The sequence below is a fragment of the Oncorhynchus kisutch genome, linkage group LG23 (genome assembly GCF_002021735.2).
Source record: "Oncorhynchus kisutch isolate 150728-3 linkage group LG23, Okis_V2, whole genome shotgun sequence".
In the NCBI taxonomy this organism is placed as follows: Eukaryota; Metazoa; Chordata; class Actinopteri; order Salmoniformes; family Salmonidae; genus Oncorhynchus; species Oncorhynchus kisutch.
In genome coordinates, this window is record NC_034196.2 from 743,141 (window position 1) to 763,987 (window position 20,847).

Sequence of the window (20,847 nt, forward strand, 5' to 3'; positions counted from 1 at the left end):
ACCATCTAGTCATCCCAATTCAGAACAATCTGAGATTGAGGGTCGAAATCCTCTTGCGTTTTTTGAGGTGGAACGAGATGTGTGCGTGTGAATAATAAACTTAATAAATAAACATGAGCTTGATAATCAATACCCTCCCAGATCCTTCCCAGTGACGCTCCACTCTGACCCCTGGATATTGACACTGACACACCTAAATGTCGAGTATGATTGATGGTTGTTTTGGCTTGGTGAGGAAGAGAGAGATACATGATGAATAAGAGGAAGACTAAGACTGCGTTTTGACAGGCAGAATTGGGCTGCCTGTAAATGCAGCTTAAGAAGAGAGTGGACAGAGACATCCGCATGTCTATCTGATGAGGCACTAGATAGGTTCCCTGTCCCCAGAGTGGACAGAGACATCCGCATGTCTATCTGATGAGGCACTAGATAGGTTCCCTGTCCCCAGAGTGGACAGAGACATCCGCATGTCTATCTGATGAGGCACTAGATAGGTTCCCTGTCCCCAGAGTGGACAGAGACATCCGCATGTCTATCTGATGAGGCACTAGATGCCCCATAGGTTCCCTGTCCCCAGAGTGGACAGAGACATCCGCATGTCTATCTGATGAGGCACTAGATGCCCCATAGGTTCCCTGTCCCCAGAGTGGACAGAGACATCTGCATGTCTATCTGATGAGGCACTAGATGCCCCTATCCTATGCTGGCATAGGTTCCCTGTCCCCAGAGTGGACAGAGACATCCGCATGTCTATCTGATGAGGCACTAGATGCCCCTATCCTATGCTGGCATAGGTTCCCTGTCCCCAGAGTGGACAGAGACATCCGCATGTCTATCTGATGAGGCACTAGATGCCCCATAGGTTCCCTGTCCCCAGAGTGGACAGAGACATCCGCATGTCTATCTGATGAGGCACTAGATGCCCCATAGGTTCCCTGTCCCCAGAGTGTACAGAGACATCTGCATGTCTATCTGATGAGGCACTAGATGCCCCTATCCTATGCTGGCATAGGTTCCCTGTCCCCAGAGTGGACAGAGACATCCGCATGTCTATCTGATGAGGCACTAGATGCCCCTATCCTATGCTGGCATAGGTTCCCTGTCCCCAGAGTGGACAGAGACATCCGCATGTCTATCTGATGAGGCACTAGATGCCCCTATCCTATGCTGGCATAGGTTCCCTGTCCCCAGAGTGGACAGAGACATCCGCATGTCTATCTGATGAGGCACTAGATGCCCCTATCCTGTGCTGGCAATCCAGTCTCATTTTAATCTAATTTAACACCTGACTTACTTAACAAAAGGCACTTCTAACTCAGATGTAATTGAGTTGTGGCCCACGGGCTAGCATAGGTTCCCTGTCCCCAGAGTGGGGCCTTCCCCAAATGCCATCAGGCCACACCCACCACTGAACTCCTTCAGAGACCACCAGCACCATGGTGATAAAAATATTTTCAGGGATGAACACGGGTCATTTGTATATTTGTTTTTACAGAAGGTCTTTAAATTCAAATGTAAAAATAGTCAGTATATAAATACACAATATTTTGTAACATATACTGCCCATCCCTGCACCAGCATCAGGCCCAGGCTAGAGAGCCCTCATCTGCTCCACTCACTCCCACTTGTTTGCTTTCAAATTTCTTCAGTTTACTCCAATTAAATTCACTCCACCAATAACATCCAATCCAATTACATTTCAGCGCCATCTGGCCCTCTACTGGAGTTCATAAGGGGGAAGAATGCCTATTCAGAAATCAGGAGAAGAGCCCTCGAACGGGGTACGGCAAGAGTTTTAGGGTGTGTTGTGGCGGTTTTTTTGGGGGGGGGTTGGTAGTTGTAGCGTTCTTGGGAAGCCCCACTCTGATTAGTCACACAGCATTGCTCTGACTAAGGGACAATGGTCACCGGGCGGCAGGCGATCCCCAGCTGTCGCCCCATGAAAGAGCAGAAAAACAGGATTTAGGACTGGGACGCGTCCCTCACGCCGCCGGGGAAGTGTCCTGCATTCATAAGCGTGGGGGGGCGGGGGGCACTTCTCTTTCAGTCTTTTCTTTTGGAGTGCAGACGCGCAGGGCTCTGCGGCTACAGGAAGGACCTTGCTCAGAGGAAAGTTGAGGGCCTCTGGTTGCTGAGCAGAGTTGCCTCTCAAAGGCTGGAATGAGGGGAAACACAAGGCCTCTTGCCTCTATAGCCTACCAAAGAACACTCTAATATGTCTAGTACCACACACTATTATCAAAACCTTACTATACCCCTAACACTGCACCATGCACCTTACAAAATACCCACGGATAACTTCAGCGTTCCAATAACCTAGCCCAACGTTGAACTCCTGTGCTTAGAAACACCCAAACTCAAAATCCTGATCACAGTTGTAATAACTGGTATTGGGGAAAAAGTTCTGAGGTTGATATCAAACAAGAAAAGCCATTCAGCCAAGTGTTGTCAATATGTGGACTGTGGACTATTTACCTGCATTCTCCATTTCTGTCAGAGGAGGCCTCACACCTCCCTCCATTCAGACATGATTCAGTAGTTAGAGAGCATCTTAGACCTGTAGAGAAAAATCTGTTATAAAGGAGCAACAATAACACTCTCACAAAAACAGTCATTCACACAAAAACACATTAAATTCAGTCATTAATAGGCCCACTGTAAAAATGTTATTTTACCGTAAGACATAGGCTGCAGAAAGTGGAACTTTAAAAGTCCATTCACATTAAGAACACTTGCACGATAACCATTTTTGCTAAATGCCAACTGAGATGTGTGCTTTGAAACTAATCATGTTGTGTGCAAGCTGTGGTTTGGGGGACAATGTAGGTCTAGACTACTTGTTGGCCGGCGAGGCTAGCAGCATGCATGGTGGGGGCTAATACTACTTCCTGATGTTGCCCCCACATCAAAGAGGAAGAGAGAAGCCAAACTCATCCAAAAATCTGCCAATTCAATTTAAGGGGCTTTAAAGGCATGGGAAAAATGTTTACATTGCCAAAGCCATATCTGTCTCCCTCCAGCAGGTGGCATGCTTTTTTGTTGGTGGCGTTCAAATACAATTTTTCCCAGTCAGAACTCGTTTCCCTCGAGTTTCGACTTGATTTGGACCCACTAAAGTCGGGTGGCGTACATTTCCGAGTTCCCAGTTGCTTTGAACGCAGCATCAGCCAGGGGTAAACAATAGACTGCTGCAACCAGATTGACTGAACGCGATACGCAACATCCGTGACTAGCATTCCTAGGCATTAGCCACTCTAGCATGGTGGTGGAAAATTGTGTTTCATAAAGAAAGTATGCATATTTTCCCAGTTATTTTCCCGCGTTCTTGCCATTGAATCGAGTTAAGGAGGAAATCAAAGCCTTTAGCAGCCTGAATGGAGAATGTTTTATGCACGAACCAGTCGCCGGGGGACACGAGTGTATTACCGTCTGGGCACATCAAGCCCAGATGACATTGGAGATCCATAGTACCCATTAACAGCTCTCAAGGCTAACTTTGCGCGGAAAGCGCAACAGCTGCTGAGCTCAGACGTGTGAACAAAAGAAATCACAGTCCCGCACGAGCCATAAAACAAGCCAGCAACCCCCACCTCCTACGGGACTGACACGCTCTCCCATAGAGAGAGAATAACACCCTCTCACCAACGCCCCCCGCAACACACGCCTTCCATACATAGCCTACCACGAAACTATCGCTCCACAGACGAAATCAAGTTTAGTCAGGCCTAGGCTAACCTTAGCCTACTTCATGTGAAATAAAACAAAATGGATCTCATTTTAAATCTAGATATAGTCTAACGAGACGAAATCAAGTACACGTTTAAAAAAGAATATTAACAAAGGTCACACATCAACAATAGCCCACATGCTTAGTGTTTTACATTGCAAATATGCTGAAGTCTACTAGTCAAGAGTCTATACAGTTTAAGTTATCGTCATCACTTTGAGTTGTGAAGTGTGTAAGACCGATGTGCCAAGGCACAGAGGGATGAGTTCCCATGATTTGTTCGCACTTAGAAAGACGCAGAAGATCAGAGATCCGTAATAAAGCAGATCAAATAGCCAACAAGACTTCTAAATCATATTAAGTACCACTTCACACCCGTAGACTACAGAGGCAGAGCACCAATAGCCTATTTTCCAAACATTAAAGCCTCATTTACTGAAATGAACGAATAGTGATCTTGCAGCACTCAACAAAATCAAACTCAACGTAACAGTCATTCAACTCAACTTAATAATATTGATTTGAATTACAACATTCAGTCTCAAATTGTTTAAATCCTTAGGAGAAATAACTTTACAGTAGCTTTTTTCCAGGCACTTTACCTTGTGTTATGACGATGACTGGAATAAGAAACGTTAGTTTCACAAAGAAACGATACATTCCTCCTCTCTTCAACTTCAAAAAAGCCCTACAATTCCTACGATTTGCATAGATCCACAGTGTCGTTAGCTGCAGACGTGGTTAAATTGTTTTAAATAAATATCCTTTGTAAATAAATAAATTGGACTGCCAGACGAGACACTCCGGAGAGAATAGTCTCCGTGAGAACTCAATTCGTGAGATGTCGACGCAAACGCTTCTGAGTTCGGAATGAAGAGCAGTCTATCGCGCAACTCTGAAAGTTCCTCCTCCCCAGCCCAATATCCTCAGGCAATGGGGGTTACCCTTCACTCAGGTAGACCAACGGCTGCCTATCAAGTCAACTCATTCGATATGGTTTCACTGTCATTGTCAAATTAGCAGATACTGTATGTATATACAGTACGTGTAATGAAATGTGTACAATAATACATTGAAAAGGAAACACCTTCCCCCCATTTGTGAATGTAGCCCGCATAATACACGTTGTATCTTGTTGCTGTATCATGTCCTGTTAATACGTTTGTATTTGTTTGAATGTAATGCAGTTTGGCCCTATTCAAATTTGGGATATGCACCCCTTTCCTACACATGCCTTGTCTATGTGTTGGGGAGTTAAAATGGTTATTCCATCGAATTTCAAATTATTAGAATAGTGCACAATGCAGAACAGAACAACCATGTTAAGGGTCAGTGGCCCAAGCCCATGAACAGGAATATTCCAAGTTCAGACAGAAGGGGGGAGTCAGATCGCTCTGATCGTCAAGAACTTTACATTTGGTGTCTATTTTTAATTGTTGTGCTACTAGTGCGGCCTGTTGATGTTAAGTAGACAGCTACAGTAGCTGAATGATATGAACATCTTCAGGTTTTATTTCATTAAATGTATTTAATTTAATCTGGGTGCTTACGTTACCTACTAACACCCTGGTACTACCCATAGCTCTCGTTCTCCTCAGTCAGAGAAAACACAGAGAGAAAGATATCAAATCAAATGTATTTATATAGCACTTCTTAAATCAGCTGATATATCAAAGTGCTGTACAGAAACCCAGCCTAAAACCCCAAACAGCAAGCAATACAGGCGTAGAAGCACGGTGGCTAGCAAAACTCCATAGAAAGGCCAAAACCTAGGAAGAAACCTAGAGAGGAACCAGGCTATGAGGGGTGGCCAGTCCTCTTCTGGCTGTGCCGGGTGGAGACTAAAACAGAACATGGCCAAGATGTTCAAATGTTCATAAATGACCAGCATGGTCAAATAATAATAATCACAGTAGTTGTCGAGGGTCCAACAAGTCAGCACCTCAGGAGTAAATGTCAGTTGGCTTTTCATAGCTGATCATTGGGAGTATCTCTACCACTCCTGCTGTCTCTAGAGAGTTGAAAACAGCAGGTCTGGGACAGGTAGCACGTCCGGTGAACAGGTCAGGGTTCCATAGCCGCAGGCAGAACAGTTGAAACTGGAGCAGCAGCACGGCCAGGTGGACTGGGGACAGCAAGGAGTCATCATGCCAGGTAGTCCTGAGACATGGTCCTAGGGCTCAGGTCCTCAGAGAGAGAGAAAGAAAGAAAGAGAGATTTAGAGAGAGCATACTTCAATTCACACAGGACACAGAATAAGACAGGATAAATACTCCAGATATAACAGACTGACCCTAGCCCCCTGACACATAAACTACTGCAGCGTAAATACTGGAGGCTGAGACAGGAGGGGTTGGGAGACACTGTGGCCCCATCCAATGATACCCCCGGACAGGGCCAAACAGGCAGGATATAACCCCACCCACTTTGCCAAAGCACAGCCCCCACACCACTAGAGGGATATCTTCAACCACCAACTTACCATCCTGAGACAAGGCCGAGTATAGCCCACAAAGATCTCCACCACGGCACAACCCAAGGGGGGGTGCCAACCCAGACAGGAAGATGACGTCAGTGACTCAACCCACTCAAGTGATGCACCCCTCCTAGGGACGGCATGGAAGAGCACCAGTAAGCCAGTGACTCAGCAACTGTAATAGGGTTAGAGGCAGAGAATCCCAGTGGAGAGAGTGGAACCGGCCAGGCAGAGACAGCAAGGGCGGTTCGTTGCTCCAGAGCCTTTCCGTTCACCTTCACACTCCTGGGCCAGACTACACTCAATCATATGACCTACTGAAGAGATGGGTCTTCAGTAAAGACTTAAAGGTTGAGACCGAGTCTGCGTCTCTCACATGGGTAGGCACACCATTCCATAACAATGGAGCTCTATAGGAGAAGGCCCTGCCTCCAGCTGTTTGCTTAGAAATTCTAGAGACAATTAGGAGGCCTGCTTCTTGTGACCGTAGCGTACGTGTAGGTACGTACGGCAGGACCAAATCGAAAAGATAGGTAAGAGCAAGCCCATGTAATGCTTTGTAAGGTTAGCAGTAAAACCTTGAAATCAGCCCTTGCCTTAAGAACTTTTTAGGGCTGCAATCCCATTAACGGGATCGATATGACAACAGCCAGTGAAAGTGCAGGGCGCCAAATTCAAAACAACAGAAATTTCATAATTGAAATTCTTCAAGCATACAAGTATTTTATACCATTTTAAAGGTAATCTTGTTGTTAATCCCACCAAAGTGTCCGATTTCAAATAGGCTTTACAGCGAAAGCACCACGAACGATTATGTTAGGTCAGAGCCAAGCCACAGAAAAACACAGCCATTTTTCCAGCCAAAGAGAGGAGCCACAAAAAGCACCAATAGAGATAAAATTAATCACTAACCTTTGATGATCTTCATCAGACGACACTCATAGGACTTCATGTTACACAATACATATATGTTTTGTTCTGTAAAGTTCATTTAAAAAAATCTCAGTATACATTGGACGCGTTATGTTCAGTAGTTCCAAAAACATCCAGTGAATTTGCAGAGAGCCACAACAATTTACAGAAATACTCATCATAAATGTTGATGAAAATACAAGTGTTATACATGAAATTAAAGATATACTTCTCTTTAATGCAACCGCTGTGTCAGATTTTTAAAAAGCTTTACGGAAAAAGCTAATCACGTGTCACGGGATACTAGGAGTGGTGGGTTGGAATCAGACGCAGAGAGCAGGGTTCAGTGTATCGTGAATTTATTCTCCGGCAAACAAACGGTCACGCCAACACACAGGGCGCATAGAATAGACCAGCCCAAACACAGGACAAAACAGTCCGGAGAATACACACATGAAAACCACAATCCAACAGAGTAACAAAAACAATCCCGCACAAAACAAGGGCGGGACAATCTACTATATATAGGGAAGCTAATTAAACTAAAATACACACAGGTGAAACTAATAACACAAAACCAACAGACAAAAGAAAAAGGGATCGGTAGCGGCTAGTAGGACGGTGACGACGACCGCCGAGCACCGCCCGAACAGGCAGGGGAGCCAACTTCGGCAGAAGTCGTGACACCATGCTATAATCTGAGAACAGCGCTAAGAGAACAAATACATATATCCGCCATGTTGGAGTCAACAGAAGTCAGAAATAACATTATAAATATTCACTTACCTTTGATGATCATCAGAATGCACTCCCAGGAATCCCAGGTCAACAATAAATGTTTGATTTGTTCGATAATGTCCATCACTTATGTCCAAATAGCTACTTTTGTTAGCGCGTTTGGTAAACAAATCAAAACTCACGAAGTGCGTTCACTAATTGCTGATGAAATGTCAAAAAGTTCCGTTACAGTCCGTAGAAACATGTCAAACGATGTATAGAATCAATCTTTAGGATGTTGTTAAAATACATCTTCAATAATGTTCCAACCGGAGAATTCCTTTGCCTTCAGAAAAGCAATGGAACTGGAGATATGTGAAATGCACGTGACCAGCGTGTGACTGCTGGCAGACCTCTGACTCAAATCCACTCTCATTCGGCCACACTTCACAGTAGAACCCTCAAACAAGTTTCTAAAGATGGTTGACATCTAGTGGAAGCCTGATGAAGTGCAAGATGACCAATATCCCACTGTAACTTCAATAGGGGCTGAGTTGAAAATCGACCAACCTCAGATTTCCCACTTCCGGGTTGGATTTGTTTCTCAGGTTTTTGCCTACCATATGAGTTCTGTGATACTCACAGACATCATTCAAACAGTTTTAGAAACTTCAGAGTGTGTTCTATCAGGATTCTAGCAGCCGTATTTAGCACTAACTGAAGTTTATTTCGTGCTTTATCCGGGTAGCCGGAAAGTAGAGCATTGCAGTTGTCTAACCTAGAAGTTATTTTTGCAATGTTACGTAGAGTAAGGTAGTTCAAGAAGAGTAAGGTAGTTCATTGAAACTTCATACTGTTATTTTTGCAATGTTACGTAGAGTAAGGTAGTTCAAGAAGAGTAAGGTAGTTCATTGAAACTTCATACTGCCAGTGAACTTCCTGCCGGTGGGACACAGTCGTCTCTACTGCTTCAGAGGACGAAAGACCGTTATTCGTATGTGGATGAGAATTCAGAGGATCGAAGGACTGCTGCCTGGATTCTTGAGGGCCAGAACCCTGAGGGGCCTACAGAAGCTGAAGCTCAAAAATCTTTGGGACTGAAAGATGGAGTAAACATGAGAGAAGCTGCTCCTCAAAGCCTATGAAAGGACCTGATCTCCAGAGAAGAAGCTAGCTCCAGTACAAGAAGCTCCTCAAGGATGCCTAGTGATGATTCAAGTGATCCTTCTGAAGATGACACAAGTAGAAAAGGGACTTCAGTGAGCAGTCTACATCGCATGAGCAGTAGAAGTGCATCAGTCAGCGGCTCTGGATGCATAAGATCTACTGAGAAGAGAATGAGTAACCAGAGAGAGGAAGAGCACAGAAACAGACAACTGAGTTCACTGATACAGTCCTGAGACCCAGTGAAGGCACCTTGAGAACTCGAACTGAAAGAGTTGTGAAGCCTGTCAGAAGACTTTTAGAGTCAGCGAGTCAAGTGATTGTTGAGCCTGACAAAAGAGATCATCTAGCTGCCCTGATTCAAGCCATATCAACTTTTGTGACAGTACCCCAGTGAAACAGAGGCCAGAGGATATATTAAGGAAATGAGAAATACTTTATTATGGGGTCATATGTTGTATGTATATGGGCATATTTCTACCTGGCAAAGTCTGCTGTCCTTCTGGATGACTCTTGGTCAAGGTTACCCCTGTGGAGGAAGAACTCTTACCTTTTGTCTTAAAGTTTGCTGAAATTAAGAAGGGGTATATGTTGGAGATTACTCCTTTGTAGAAGTCCATAACATGAAATAAAGAAAAGGTTAAAATAAATAAATCAAAGGTTAATGCTGTAGATATTGTTATAGGGGAGTGAGAGACTATCGAAACATGTAACTTTCAGAGTTTGATTGTTGTTATTGATATAGTTTACAGAGTGCTAAAAAGTATTGCTGTTGCTAGCTAGCCTGCCTTTCTGTGATGCAAACGGTTAGCTGAGCTGCTGACTGATGCTAGCGTTGCATTATGGGAGATATAGTTTTGGCTCTCTAAGGTCTGAATGGGATAAAGGCGATTTCACGTTGTAGCTTGTTTGTATTTCAGTGTTTTTGTACATGAGTTGTTGTATTTTGGTACAGTCAACACAGAAAGCACCTAGCAATGTATTGGGGATGTGAGACAGGATATGTGTTTTACCTTTCTTCATGCTCCTGTATAGAACAACTTGTACATGAGTTGTTGTATTTTGGTACAGTCAACACAGAAAGCACCTAGCAATGTATTGGGGATGTGAGACAGGATATGTGTTTTACCTTTCTTCATGCTCCTGTATAGAACAACTTGTCAGATTTATTTATTTCACCTTTATTTAACCAGGTAGGCTTGTTGAGAACAAGTTGTCATTTACAACTGCGACCTGGCCAAGATAAAGCAAAGCAGTTCGACGCATACAACAACACAGAGTTACACATGGAGTAAACAAACAATAATAATACAATAATACAATAGAAAAAGTCTATATACAGTGGTGCATTGGAGACTGATGTGTTCCTGTCCTGTCTTTTCATAATACTATTGCAGGTATGGTTCTATTGTCTAAGAATTAAGATGATACATTCTTTGTATTAAGGTTTGGTTATTATTTTATACTATACATTATGGCTTTATGTATGAATGTGATTGTGTGAGTCTGAGAAAACACAGAGAGAACGAACAACTTGTCAGATGGTGCATTGGAGACTGTTGTGTTCCTGTCCTGTCTTTTCATAATACTTTTGATTGACATAAAAGCCAAAAAGACAGCCGTGGTGTCGCTCTTCATTTGGTTCCCCTGTGGTACATATAAAGACCGCTACATATTCACTTCTCAGTAGCTGGTATTCAGACTTACGTTCAGAGCGTGTGCGTCTAGTGTGCGTTCAGAGCGCACACTAGAAGCTCTGGACGAATAGGGTTGATCCGAGCGTTCTGGCCCCACAACTGCAGTCAAGCACCCAAGGTAACAGGCTAACGTTGGCTAGCTTGCTAGCTACTTCAAATCAAATTATTATTGTTCACATACACATGGTTAGCAGATGTTATTGCGAGTGTAGCGAAATGCTTGTGCCTCTAGTTCCATCAGTGCAGCAATATCTAACAAGTAATATCTAAGAATTCCACAACAGATACCGAATACACACATATCTAAGTAAAGTAATGGAATAAGAAAATATTCATATAAATATATGGATGAGCAATGACAGAGCGACATAAGCTAAGATGCAATAGATTGTATAGAATACAGTATATACATATGAGATGAGGAATGCAAGATATGTGTACATTATTAAAGTGGCATTATTCAAGGGACTAGTGTTCTGTTTATTAAAGTTGCCAATGATTTCTAGTCTGTATGTAGACAGCAGCATCGCTGTGCTAGTGATGGCTGTTTAACAGTGTGATGGCCTTGAGATAGAAGTTGTTTTTTAGTCTCTCGGTCAAAGCTTTGATGCATCTGTACTGACCTCACCTTCTGGATGGTAGTGGGGTGAACAGGCAGTGGCTGTCCTGGAGGGCAGGTAGTTTGCCCCCGGTGATGTGTTGTGCAAACCGCACCACCCTCTGGAGAGCCCTGTGGGTGTGGGTGGTGCTGTTACCGTACCAGTTGGTGATACAGCCCGCCAGGATGATCTCAGTTGTGCATCTGTAAACGTTTGTGATGGTTTTAGGTGACAAGCCACATTTCTTCATCCTCCTGAGGTTGAAAAGGTGCCGTTGCACCTTCTTCACCACACTGTCTGTGTGGGTGGACCATTTCAGTTTGTCCATGATGTGTATGCCAAGGAACTTAACTTTCCACCTTCCACCTTCCACCTTCATCAATAAGCTAAGGACCCTGGGACTAAACACCTCCCTCTTCAACTGGACCCTGGACTTCCTGATGGGCCGCTCCCAAGTGGTAAGGGTAGGTAACAACACGACTTAAGTTTGCCGATGACACAGCAGTGGTAGGCCTGATCACCGACAACGAGGAGATAGGCAGGAGATAGCCTATAAGGAGGAGGTCAGAGAACTGGCTGTGTGGTGCCAGGACAACAGCCTCTCTCTCAACGTGATCACGACAAAGGAGATGATTGTGGACTACAAGAAAAGAGGACTGAGCATGCCATTCTCATCGACGAGGATGCAGTGGAGCTGGTTGAGAGCTTGGTGTCCACATCACCAACAACCTAAAATGGTCCAAGCACACCTAGACAGTCGTGAAGAGTGCACAACAAAACCTATTCCCCCTCAGGAGACTGAAAAGAAGGTTCTACAGCTGCACCATCGAGATCATCCTGACTGGTTGCATCACTGCCTGGTATGGCAACTGCTCGACCTCCGACCGCAAGACACTACAGACACTACATTTTTTCAAACTGCATTGTTGGTTAGGGGCTTGTAAGTAAGCATTCACTGTTGTATTTGGTGCATGTGACTATTACAATTTGATTAGATTTTGTCTTCACTGCTGTCCCATTGATGTGGATAGGGGGGTGCTCCCTCTGCTGTTTCCTGAAGTCCACGATCATCTCCTTTCTTTTGTTGACATTGAGTGAGAGGTTATTTTCCTGACACCACACTCCGAGAGCCCTCACCTCCTCCCTGTAGGCTGTCTCGTCGTTGTTGGTAGTCAAGCCTACTACTGTTGTGACGTCTGCAAACGTCATCATTGAGTTGGAGGCATGCATGGCCACGCAGTCATGGGTGAACAAGGAATACAGGAGGGGGCTGAGCACGCACTCTTGACGGACCAACTGGGGGCGGTCTGTCAGGAAGTCCAGGACCCAATTGCACAGGGCGGGGTTGAGACTTAGAGGGATGCTGAGCTGTAGTCAATGAACAGCATTCTTGCTTAGGTATTCCTTTTGTCCAGATGGATAGGGCAGTGGGAAGTGTGATGGTGATTGCATTGTCTGTGGACCTATTGGGGGGGGGGGGTGGAAGTGGGTCTAGGGTGACTGGTAAGGTGGAGGTGATATGATCCTTGCCTAGTCTCTCAAAGCACTTCACGATGACAGAAGTGAGTGCTACGGGGCGATAGTCATTTAGTTCAGTTACCTTTGCTTTCTTGGGGACAGGAACCAATGGTGGCCATCTTGAAGCATGAGGGGACAACAGACTGGGATCATGAGAGATTGAATAGGTCCATAAACACACCAGCCAGCTGGTTTGCGCATGCTCTGAGGACGCGGCTAGGGATGCCGTCTGTGCCGGCAGCCTTGCGAGGGTTAACATGTTTAAATGTCTTACTCACGTCGGCCACGGACAATGAGACCCCACAGTCCTTGGTAGTGTGCCACGTTGGTGGGACTGTATTATCCTCAAAGCAGGCAAAGAAGGTGTTTAGTTTGTCTGGGAGCAAGACATTGGTGTCTGAGACGTGGCTGGTTTTCCTTTTGTAGTCTGTAGACCCTGCCACATGTGTCTTGTGTCTGAGCTGTTGAATTGCGACTCCACTTTGTCTCTATACTCACATTTTGCTTATTTGATTGCCTTGTGGATGGAATGACTACACTTTTTGTATTTGGCCATACTCCCAGTTGCCTTTCCATGGTTCAATGCTGTGGTTCGCGCTTTAAGTTTTGTGCGAATTCCGCCATCTATCCACAGTTTCTGGTAAGTGTAGGTTTTAAAAGTAACAATGGGTACAACATATCCTATGCACTTCCTTACAAACTCACTCACCGAATCAGTGTATATGTCGGTATTATTCTCTGATGCTACTCGGAACATATCCCTGTCCGGGTGATCAAAACAATCTTGAAGCGTGGATTCCGATTGGTCAGACCAGCAGTGAATAGTCCTTAGCACGGGTGCTTCCTGTTTGAGTTTCTGCTTATAGGAAGGGAGAAGCGAAATGGAGTCGTGGTCAGATTTTCCAAAAGGAGGGCGGTGGAGGGCCTTGTACGTATCGCGAAAGTCAGAGTAATAGTGGCCCAGCGTTTTTCCAGTGCGAGTGCTACACAATAAACTGATAGAATTTAGGTAGTCTTGTTCTCGCATTAGCTTTGTTAAAGTCCCCAGCTACAATAAATGCAGCCTCAGGATATATGGTTTCCAGTTTGCATAAAGCCCAATGAAGTTCCTCGAGGGCCACCGTGGTATCAGCTTGAGGGGGGATATACATGACTGTGACAATAACGGAAGAGAATTCTCTTGGTCGGCATTTGATTGTGAGGAATTCTAGGTCAGGTGAACAAAAGGACTTGAGTTCCTGTATGTTGTTACAATTACACCATGAGTTGTTAATTATGAAACATACATCCCCGCCCGTCTTCTTCTCGGAGAGATGTTTATACCTGTTGGCGCAATGCACTGAGAATCCAGGTGGCTTTACCGACTCCAAATATATCCCAAGAGAGCCATGTTTCCGTGAAACATAGTATGTTACAATCGCTGGAAAGCAACCCTTGCCCTGATTTCGTCGACCTTGTTATCTAAGGACTGGACATTAGCGAGTAATATACTCAAAAGCGGTGAGTGGTGTGAAGGCCTCCGAGGTCTGACCAGAAGTCCACTCCGTCTACCTGTTCTCCGGCGGCGTTGTTTTGGGTTGGCCTCTGGGATCAGTTTAAATGCCCTGGGTGGTGTGGACAAAGAATCCGCTTCTGAAAATTGTATTCCTGGTCGTAGTGCTGGTAAGTTGACGTCGTTCTGATATCCAATAGTTCTTCCCGGCTGTATGTAATGACACTTAATATTTAGAACAATATAAGAAATAATACATAGGAAACGTTGAGGTATTTAGTTTTTTTAAAGACTAGAAGCGAGGCAGCCCTCTCTGTCGGCGCCATCTTCCAGACACAAATGAGAGAACACCTCAGTCTGACCATTTTACTCGCCTTAGCAGAGCTTGTTAGGCTGTTTTCATGTTATCCAGAGCATTGGTAACAATTGAATTATTATTTTTTAACGACATTGAATGACACCGGCCTTATTCAATTGAGCTTTCGTAAATTCGGCAGTTATTTTGCACTCTGGCACACTCAGATGAGAGTGAATTTACGAACGCACCTAAAGAAAGCCATCTAAATATATGCACATTTGTCTTTGTTTCAGCACCGACTTGTAGATTTAAAAATCATTTGATCTTGTTATTATTTAGGGACATTTTAGGGTTAGGAAAGTATGTATAAATCATAGAAAAATAGGTTGGAGAGCCTTTACACACTAAATATATTGATCAATCAAAAATACAGTTGATTTAACTTGTCCTGAAAGTGCCATATTCAAGTTGAATGTATGCAATATTCAATAAATAAATGTACAATAGTCCTATAAATCTATAGTGCCCTACACTAATATTGGCACCCTTGGTAAACATGAGCAAAACGGGCTGTGAACATTTTTTCTTTTCTGTTTATCCCCTTGGTCTTTCATTCAAAATACTCACCAAAATCAAACCTTTAATTTAAAAAAATGTAAATGAAAAAAAATGTGTGTGAAATAAAAAAAACATTTTTCTCCAAACACGTGTGCCACAATTATAAGTTCTTATGAGTAAAATCTAACTGAAGTGCATTCATATTTTACGTTTTTAAGTTCACCTGAGTGATTAGGAACACTTAATAAGTGGGAAGCCGAGATTTATACCCCTGTTTTACTGGGGTATAAATATGAGGTGACGAACAGGCCAAGTTCCCATTGTCATCCTTCATTATGGGAAATACCCGAGAATACAATGATGATGTGCGACAAAAGGTTATTGAGCTGCACAAATCAGGAAATCAAATGTTCAAATGTTAAAAATGCCCATTTCCACTATCAGGGCAATAATTAAGAAATGTAAAGCAACTGGAGATGTTAACAATCGGCCTGGAAGAGGATGTGTGTCTATATTTGACCCCACGCACAGTGAGGAGGATGGTTTGAGAGGCAAAAAAAATCTCCAAGGACCACAGCTGGAGAATTGCAGTCGTTAGTTGGGTCATGGGGGGGTCAGAAAATATCCAAAACTACGATCAGATGCCACCTACATAACCACAAGTTTGTTTGGGAGGGTTGTCATAAAAAAGCCTTTGCTGGCATCAAACTACAACCTCAAGCGCCTACAGTTTGCCAAACGTTACTGGAACTTTCAATGGGACCGGATTCTATGGTTAGGTAAGACTAAAATAGAGCTTTTTGGAAAGAAACACCAGAGGTGGTTTTGGCATAGACAGAAAGATATCCATGCAGAAAAGCACCTCATCCCCACTGTGAAGTATGGTGGTGGATATATGGTATCATGGACTCCATCAAGTACCAGCAGATATTAATTCAAAACCTGACTGCCTCTGCTAGGAAGCTTAAACTGGGCCGTGGTTGGATCTTCCAGCAGGACATTGATCCAAAGCACACCTCAAAATCAACACAAATGTGGTTCACTGATCACAGAATCAAGGTTTTGCCATGGCCATCCCAGTCCCCTGACCTAAACCCCATAGAAAACCTGTAGGATGAGCTGAAGAGGAGAGTCCACAAGCCTGGGAATCTGAAGGATCTGGAGAGATTCTGTATGGAGGAATGGTCTCAGATCCCTTGTCATGTGTTCTCCAATCTCATTACGCATTAAAGGAGAAGACTCAGACCTGTTATCTTGGCAAAGGGAGGTTGCACAAAGTATTGAATGAAGGGGTGCCAGTAATTGTGGCACACATATATTTGAGAAAAATATTTGTTTCATGATAAGAATACATTTTTTCTTCCAATTATTTTACTTTAATTAAAGGTTTGATTTTTGTGTACATTTTGAATGAAAGTCCAAGAGGATAAACAATAAAGACGTTTTTTTTTCACAGCCTGGTTTGCTCATATTTACCAAGGGTGCCAATATTAGTGGAAGGCACTGTACCTTAATCCTCACTAATCATGGAACTGTATGACAACGATCTTGTCATCGTGAACCGTGCGCCAGGCTCCAGGTTTAAACTGCTAAGTGTGGTTAGTTCCATAATGATTCAAATACTATTGCAAATACTATCCACTATTGCTAGCAGGAACAAGTATATGGACGTAACAGAGGAAAGAAAGATAAACAGAATGGAATAGAATGATGCAAAATGTAGGCTCCAAATTGAAGGAAACTAAACACTAAAGTGACAGTTATACATTTATGTGGGTATATACTGACGGTGGCTCCCAATAGTGGCTAATATTTAACTTGATACAAATAGTAATATATAACTGAGAAACACCCAGGTCTCTGAATAACCGCACAGCGATTTATAGCCTAGTTTTACTATAGAAAAGGGGCCACAAAACTTGTCATGTTGATATGATTTTCTGTTTGCTTCCATATGACTGGTTTCACATTAGTCTCCAAGGATAGTAAGGATATCATCTAAAACAATTGCTAGGTATATTTAAAATCCCCTTCTCCAAATTGATTGCTAATTTACCTAGCTCTTATCAATAGCTCTTATCAATTTACCTAATTACTGTGCATGGAGATTATATTGTAAAAAATAAAGTAGATGCTTTATTACCTTTTTACCTTATTCATGTTTTCCTTGTGCGTAAAATTAGTGGAATTAGTGGAATTAAGTCAAGTTCAGAATACGGCGTAGTGAATCTGTAGACACTCCTCTAGCACACCTTCATTTCATGTTATTTTCATGCATAAATTCAAGGTCAGAATACCCGTAGAGAGAAAAGTGACTGATATGTGCATACAAATGGAAGTTCCATTTACTCACGCTTAACTCGGGTAGGAATTCCCCCCCTATGTGTTGTATGCCCTATGTGCCTGTATGTGCCATACTCTAAACGACTTTATTATATTCTATAATAATTCATTCAAGTATGGTTAATCTATGACAGATGTACATGGTATATAATGCAACAATATTTCAATAATATCACAGGTAACACCATGCAAACATAAATGTTCCATCATTTTGCTGAACATGCCTGTTCCACATTGGGGCAGGTAAGATTGTTTAGTACTGTAACCAGGTAAGGATGTTATTTTACAAGAGAAGCTCAATAACAAGTTACTGATACAGTGATAGCCCTGTAATCTGTCAGGAGTCTGGAGTCTCTAGACCAATGTTCCCTCTGAGCAAATTTCAGGTATGCTGAGCACAAACTTCCAGTGCCAGCGCCAGGTGGCACCCGTAGAGGTGGGGGTACTGTCACATCTGCTCCTACAACGCCCTCTACTACACATCCTGTGTCTCCTTGACCTGCCGCCACTCCCCCAGTACTCTCTCCCTCTCCCTCTCTTCTGTGTGTGTGATTGTGTGGGTGGAGACAGGTGTGCTGGAGTCAGAGCAGATCCCCACCAGCTGCAACCTGTTCCATAAGCAATACCTCTACAAATACTCAGCCCTGCCACTTCCATGTTGCCAGATCGTAATCTCTGCTCAGTCAGTATATACTTCTAGCTGTTTGTTGCTATTCAGATCCTGTTATCCTGTTGTGCCTGTTTTCCTTGCCTGATACTGTTTTGCTCTCCGCTACAGTTCTGCCTGCTCTGACTCTTGTCCCTGTCTCCAGTCCCACATCTTGTCATCACGCTACTCTGTCCTGGATTCTCCACTCTACTACTCCCTTGGATTCCCCTCTGGACCTGCTTACCCTGTCTCAACCCCTATCGCTCCAGCCTTAGCCTCAGCACCTGGTTTCCACCTTCCAACCTGCCCGAGCTTCCCCTGACCCGCACTCCATCTCCCCCTGGGTTTCAATAAATACCTTGGTTACTTCATCCTAGTCTCCTCATCTGAGCTCTTGGGTACCCCTGTTCCACTTCACGTAACAAGCGATGGGGAAAGGGACGATAAAAGGGGGTGAACGTTTATGGGACACCACCCGGAGGGGCAGATCCTGAATGGACAGCCATTCCATCTCCCCGATATGATAGTGGGGTGCAGGGGTCTGGTGGCGCACCGCCTGTTGCCGATACCTGGAGATGATCTTCAGAACAGCGGACCGGGCTCTCTTCCATGTATGGTGATAGCGGCGGATGAACATCTGGGCCGAGGGTATACTGGCCTCTTCCACAGGGAAGAGTCGGGTCTGATATCCCATGGAACACTCAAAGGGCGAGAGACCAGTGGCTGAGCAGGGAAGTGTGTTGCAGGCGTATTCCACCCACACGAGTTGCTGGCTCCAGGTGGTCGGGATTGGCGGAGGCGAAGCAACAAAGAGCTGTCTTCAGGTCCTGATTGGCTCGCTCCGACTGGCCATTAGACTGAGAGTGAAAACCAGAGGACAGGCTGGCTGACGACCCAATGAGGAGTCAGAATGCCTTCACGAACTGGGACAAGAACTGAGACCCACGATCACCATGAGCTGGGCCGTGTCCTTGGCTTAGGGTAACCTGGGAAGGGGAATGAAATGGGCGGCTTTGGAAAACCTATCCACCACAGTAATGATAGTGGTGTTGCCATCTGATGGAGGGTGGTGACAAAGTCCAGGGATATATGGTACCAGGGGCGGTGAGGAACAGGGAGTGGTTAAAGGAGAACAGCCGGAGCTTGCCGCGGAGTCTTATTCTGAGCAGGCGGCGACAAACGCGGAGATGTCAGGAATCATGGTGGGCCACCAAAAATGTTGTTGTACAAATGCCAGGGTCCGACGGGAGCCAGGACGGCAGGCAAGTTTTGAGGAATGAGCCCATTCCAGGACCGGGGAACGGGCAGAGTCGGGGAAAATATCCGGTTAGCTGGGTCCCCCGGACCTAGTTCTCTATGACCCAGATGAGTGCAGCCGCTAGTCAAAAGGTAGGGAGGATGGTCTCGGGGTCCGACGATGTAGCAGCGGGACTATGGAGGCGTGAGAGCGCATTAGGCTTCACACTGGAATCCGGGCAGTAGGAGATGGTAAAGATGAATCAAGTGAATAGCAGGGCCCATCAAGCTTGCCTAGAGTTGAGGCGCTTGGCGGTGCGGAAATATTCCATGTTCTTATGATCAGTCCACTCTAAGAATGGATGTTCTAGTGCCTCTACTCCTCCAACGCCATCTTCACTGAGTAGTTCTCGCTTTCCAACATCATAATTCCTCTCAGTGCTATTAAGACATGGGAAAAGAAAGCGCAGGGATGCAGCTTTTATTCCTGGGCAGAACGCTGGGACAAGACAGACCCTACTCCGACATCCGAGGCGTCGACCTCCACCAAGAACTGACAGGACAGATCCGGATGGATTAAAATGGGAGCTGTAGTGAATCGATGCTTGAGGTCCGAGAACGCCCGGTCAGCAGCTGGAGACAAAATGAACGGGACCTTGGAAGAGGTGAGTACTGAAAGGGGGGAAGCCAAGGTGCTGTAACACTGGATGAAATGGCGGTAGAAATTACCAAACCCCAGGAAGTGTTGCAGCTGCACTCTGGATGTGGGTTGAGGCCAATCCACCACCGCTCTCACCTTGTCAGGATCCATCTGCATATTCCCTGCCGCGATGATTTATCCTAGGAAGGAGATGGTGGAGCCATGGAAAAAGCTGTTTCTCCAGGACACGCTGGAGGACCTGTCGGATGGGTAGGACATGCTTTTATGCTGAGCAGGAAAAGACGAGGATGTAATCGAGGTAGACAAACACGAACTGGTTCAACATGTCACGGAGAACATTGTTAACCAGGGTCTGGAACACTGCAGGAGCATTGGTCAGTCTGAATGGCATCAGAAGGTATTAGTAGTGCCCACTAGCCGTGTTAAAGTTTGCCTTCCACTCGTCTCCTTCCCGTATCTGCAACAGATGGTAGGGGTTCCGAAGATCCAACTTCGAGAAGATCGTAGCCCCCTGGAGAGGAAAATGAGGAGATGAGTGGAGGCGGGTAAAGTTTTTTAACCGTGATGTCATTAAGGCCCCCGTAGTCGATTCGCTTGCGGGGGAAGCAGATGGATGGATACACCCTGCAGCCAGGGAGTTATCAATGTACCTTTCCATCGCCTTGGTCTACACCCCGCAGGGAATAAAGCCGCCCCCGAGGTGGTGTAATGCCAGAGAGAAGGTCAATAATGCAGTTGTAGGGCAGGGGAATCCCTGTGGCCTTGGCCTTGTTGAAAACCTCCTGGAGATCCTGGTACTC

General features: G+C 44.7%; 1 protein-coding gene across 1 annotated transcript in view; it reads right to left on the minus strand.

The window, feature by feature from the left end:
- The window catches only part of LOC109882970 (neurogenic locus notch homolog protein 1), a 70,626-nt gene extending 65,955 nt beyond the window's left edge, over window positions 1–4,671 (minus strand). Inside the window, exons 1-2 of the mRNA XM_020475043.2 lie at window positions 4,330–4,671; window positions 2,476–2,557 (exon numbers count right to left, since the gene is read on the minus strand). Of these exons, the coding sequence (XP_020330632.1) occupies window positions 2,476–2,557; window positions 4,330–4,387 (140 nt within the window). The 5' untranslated portion in view covers window positions 4,388–4,671. The remainder of the gene's footprint in view (window positions 1–2,475; window positions 2,558–4,329) is intronic.
- Between the last annotated feature and the right edge of the window lie 16,176 nt (window positions 4,672–20,847).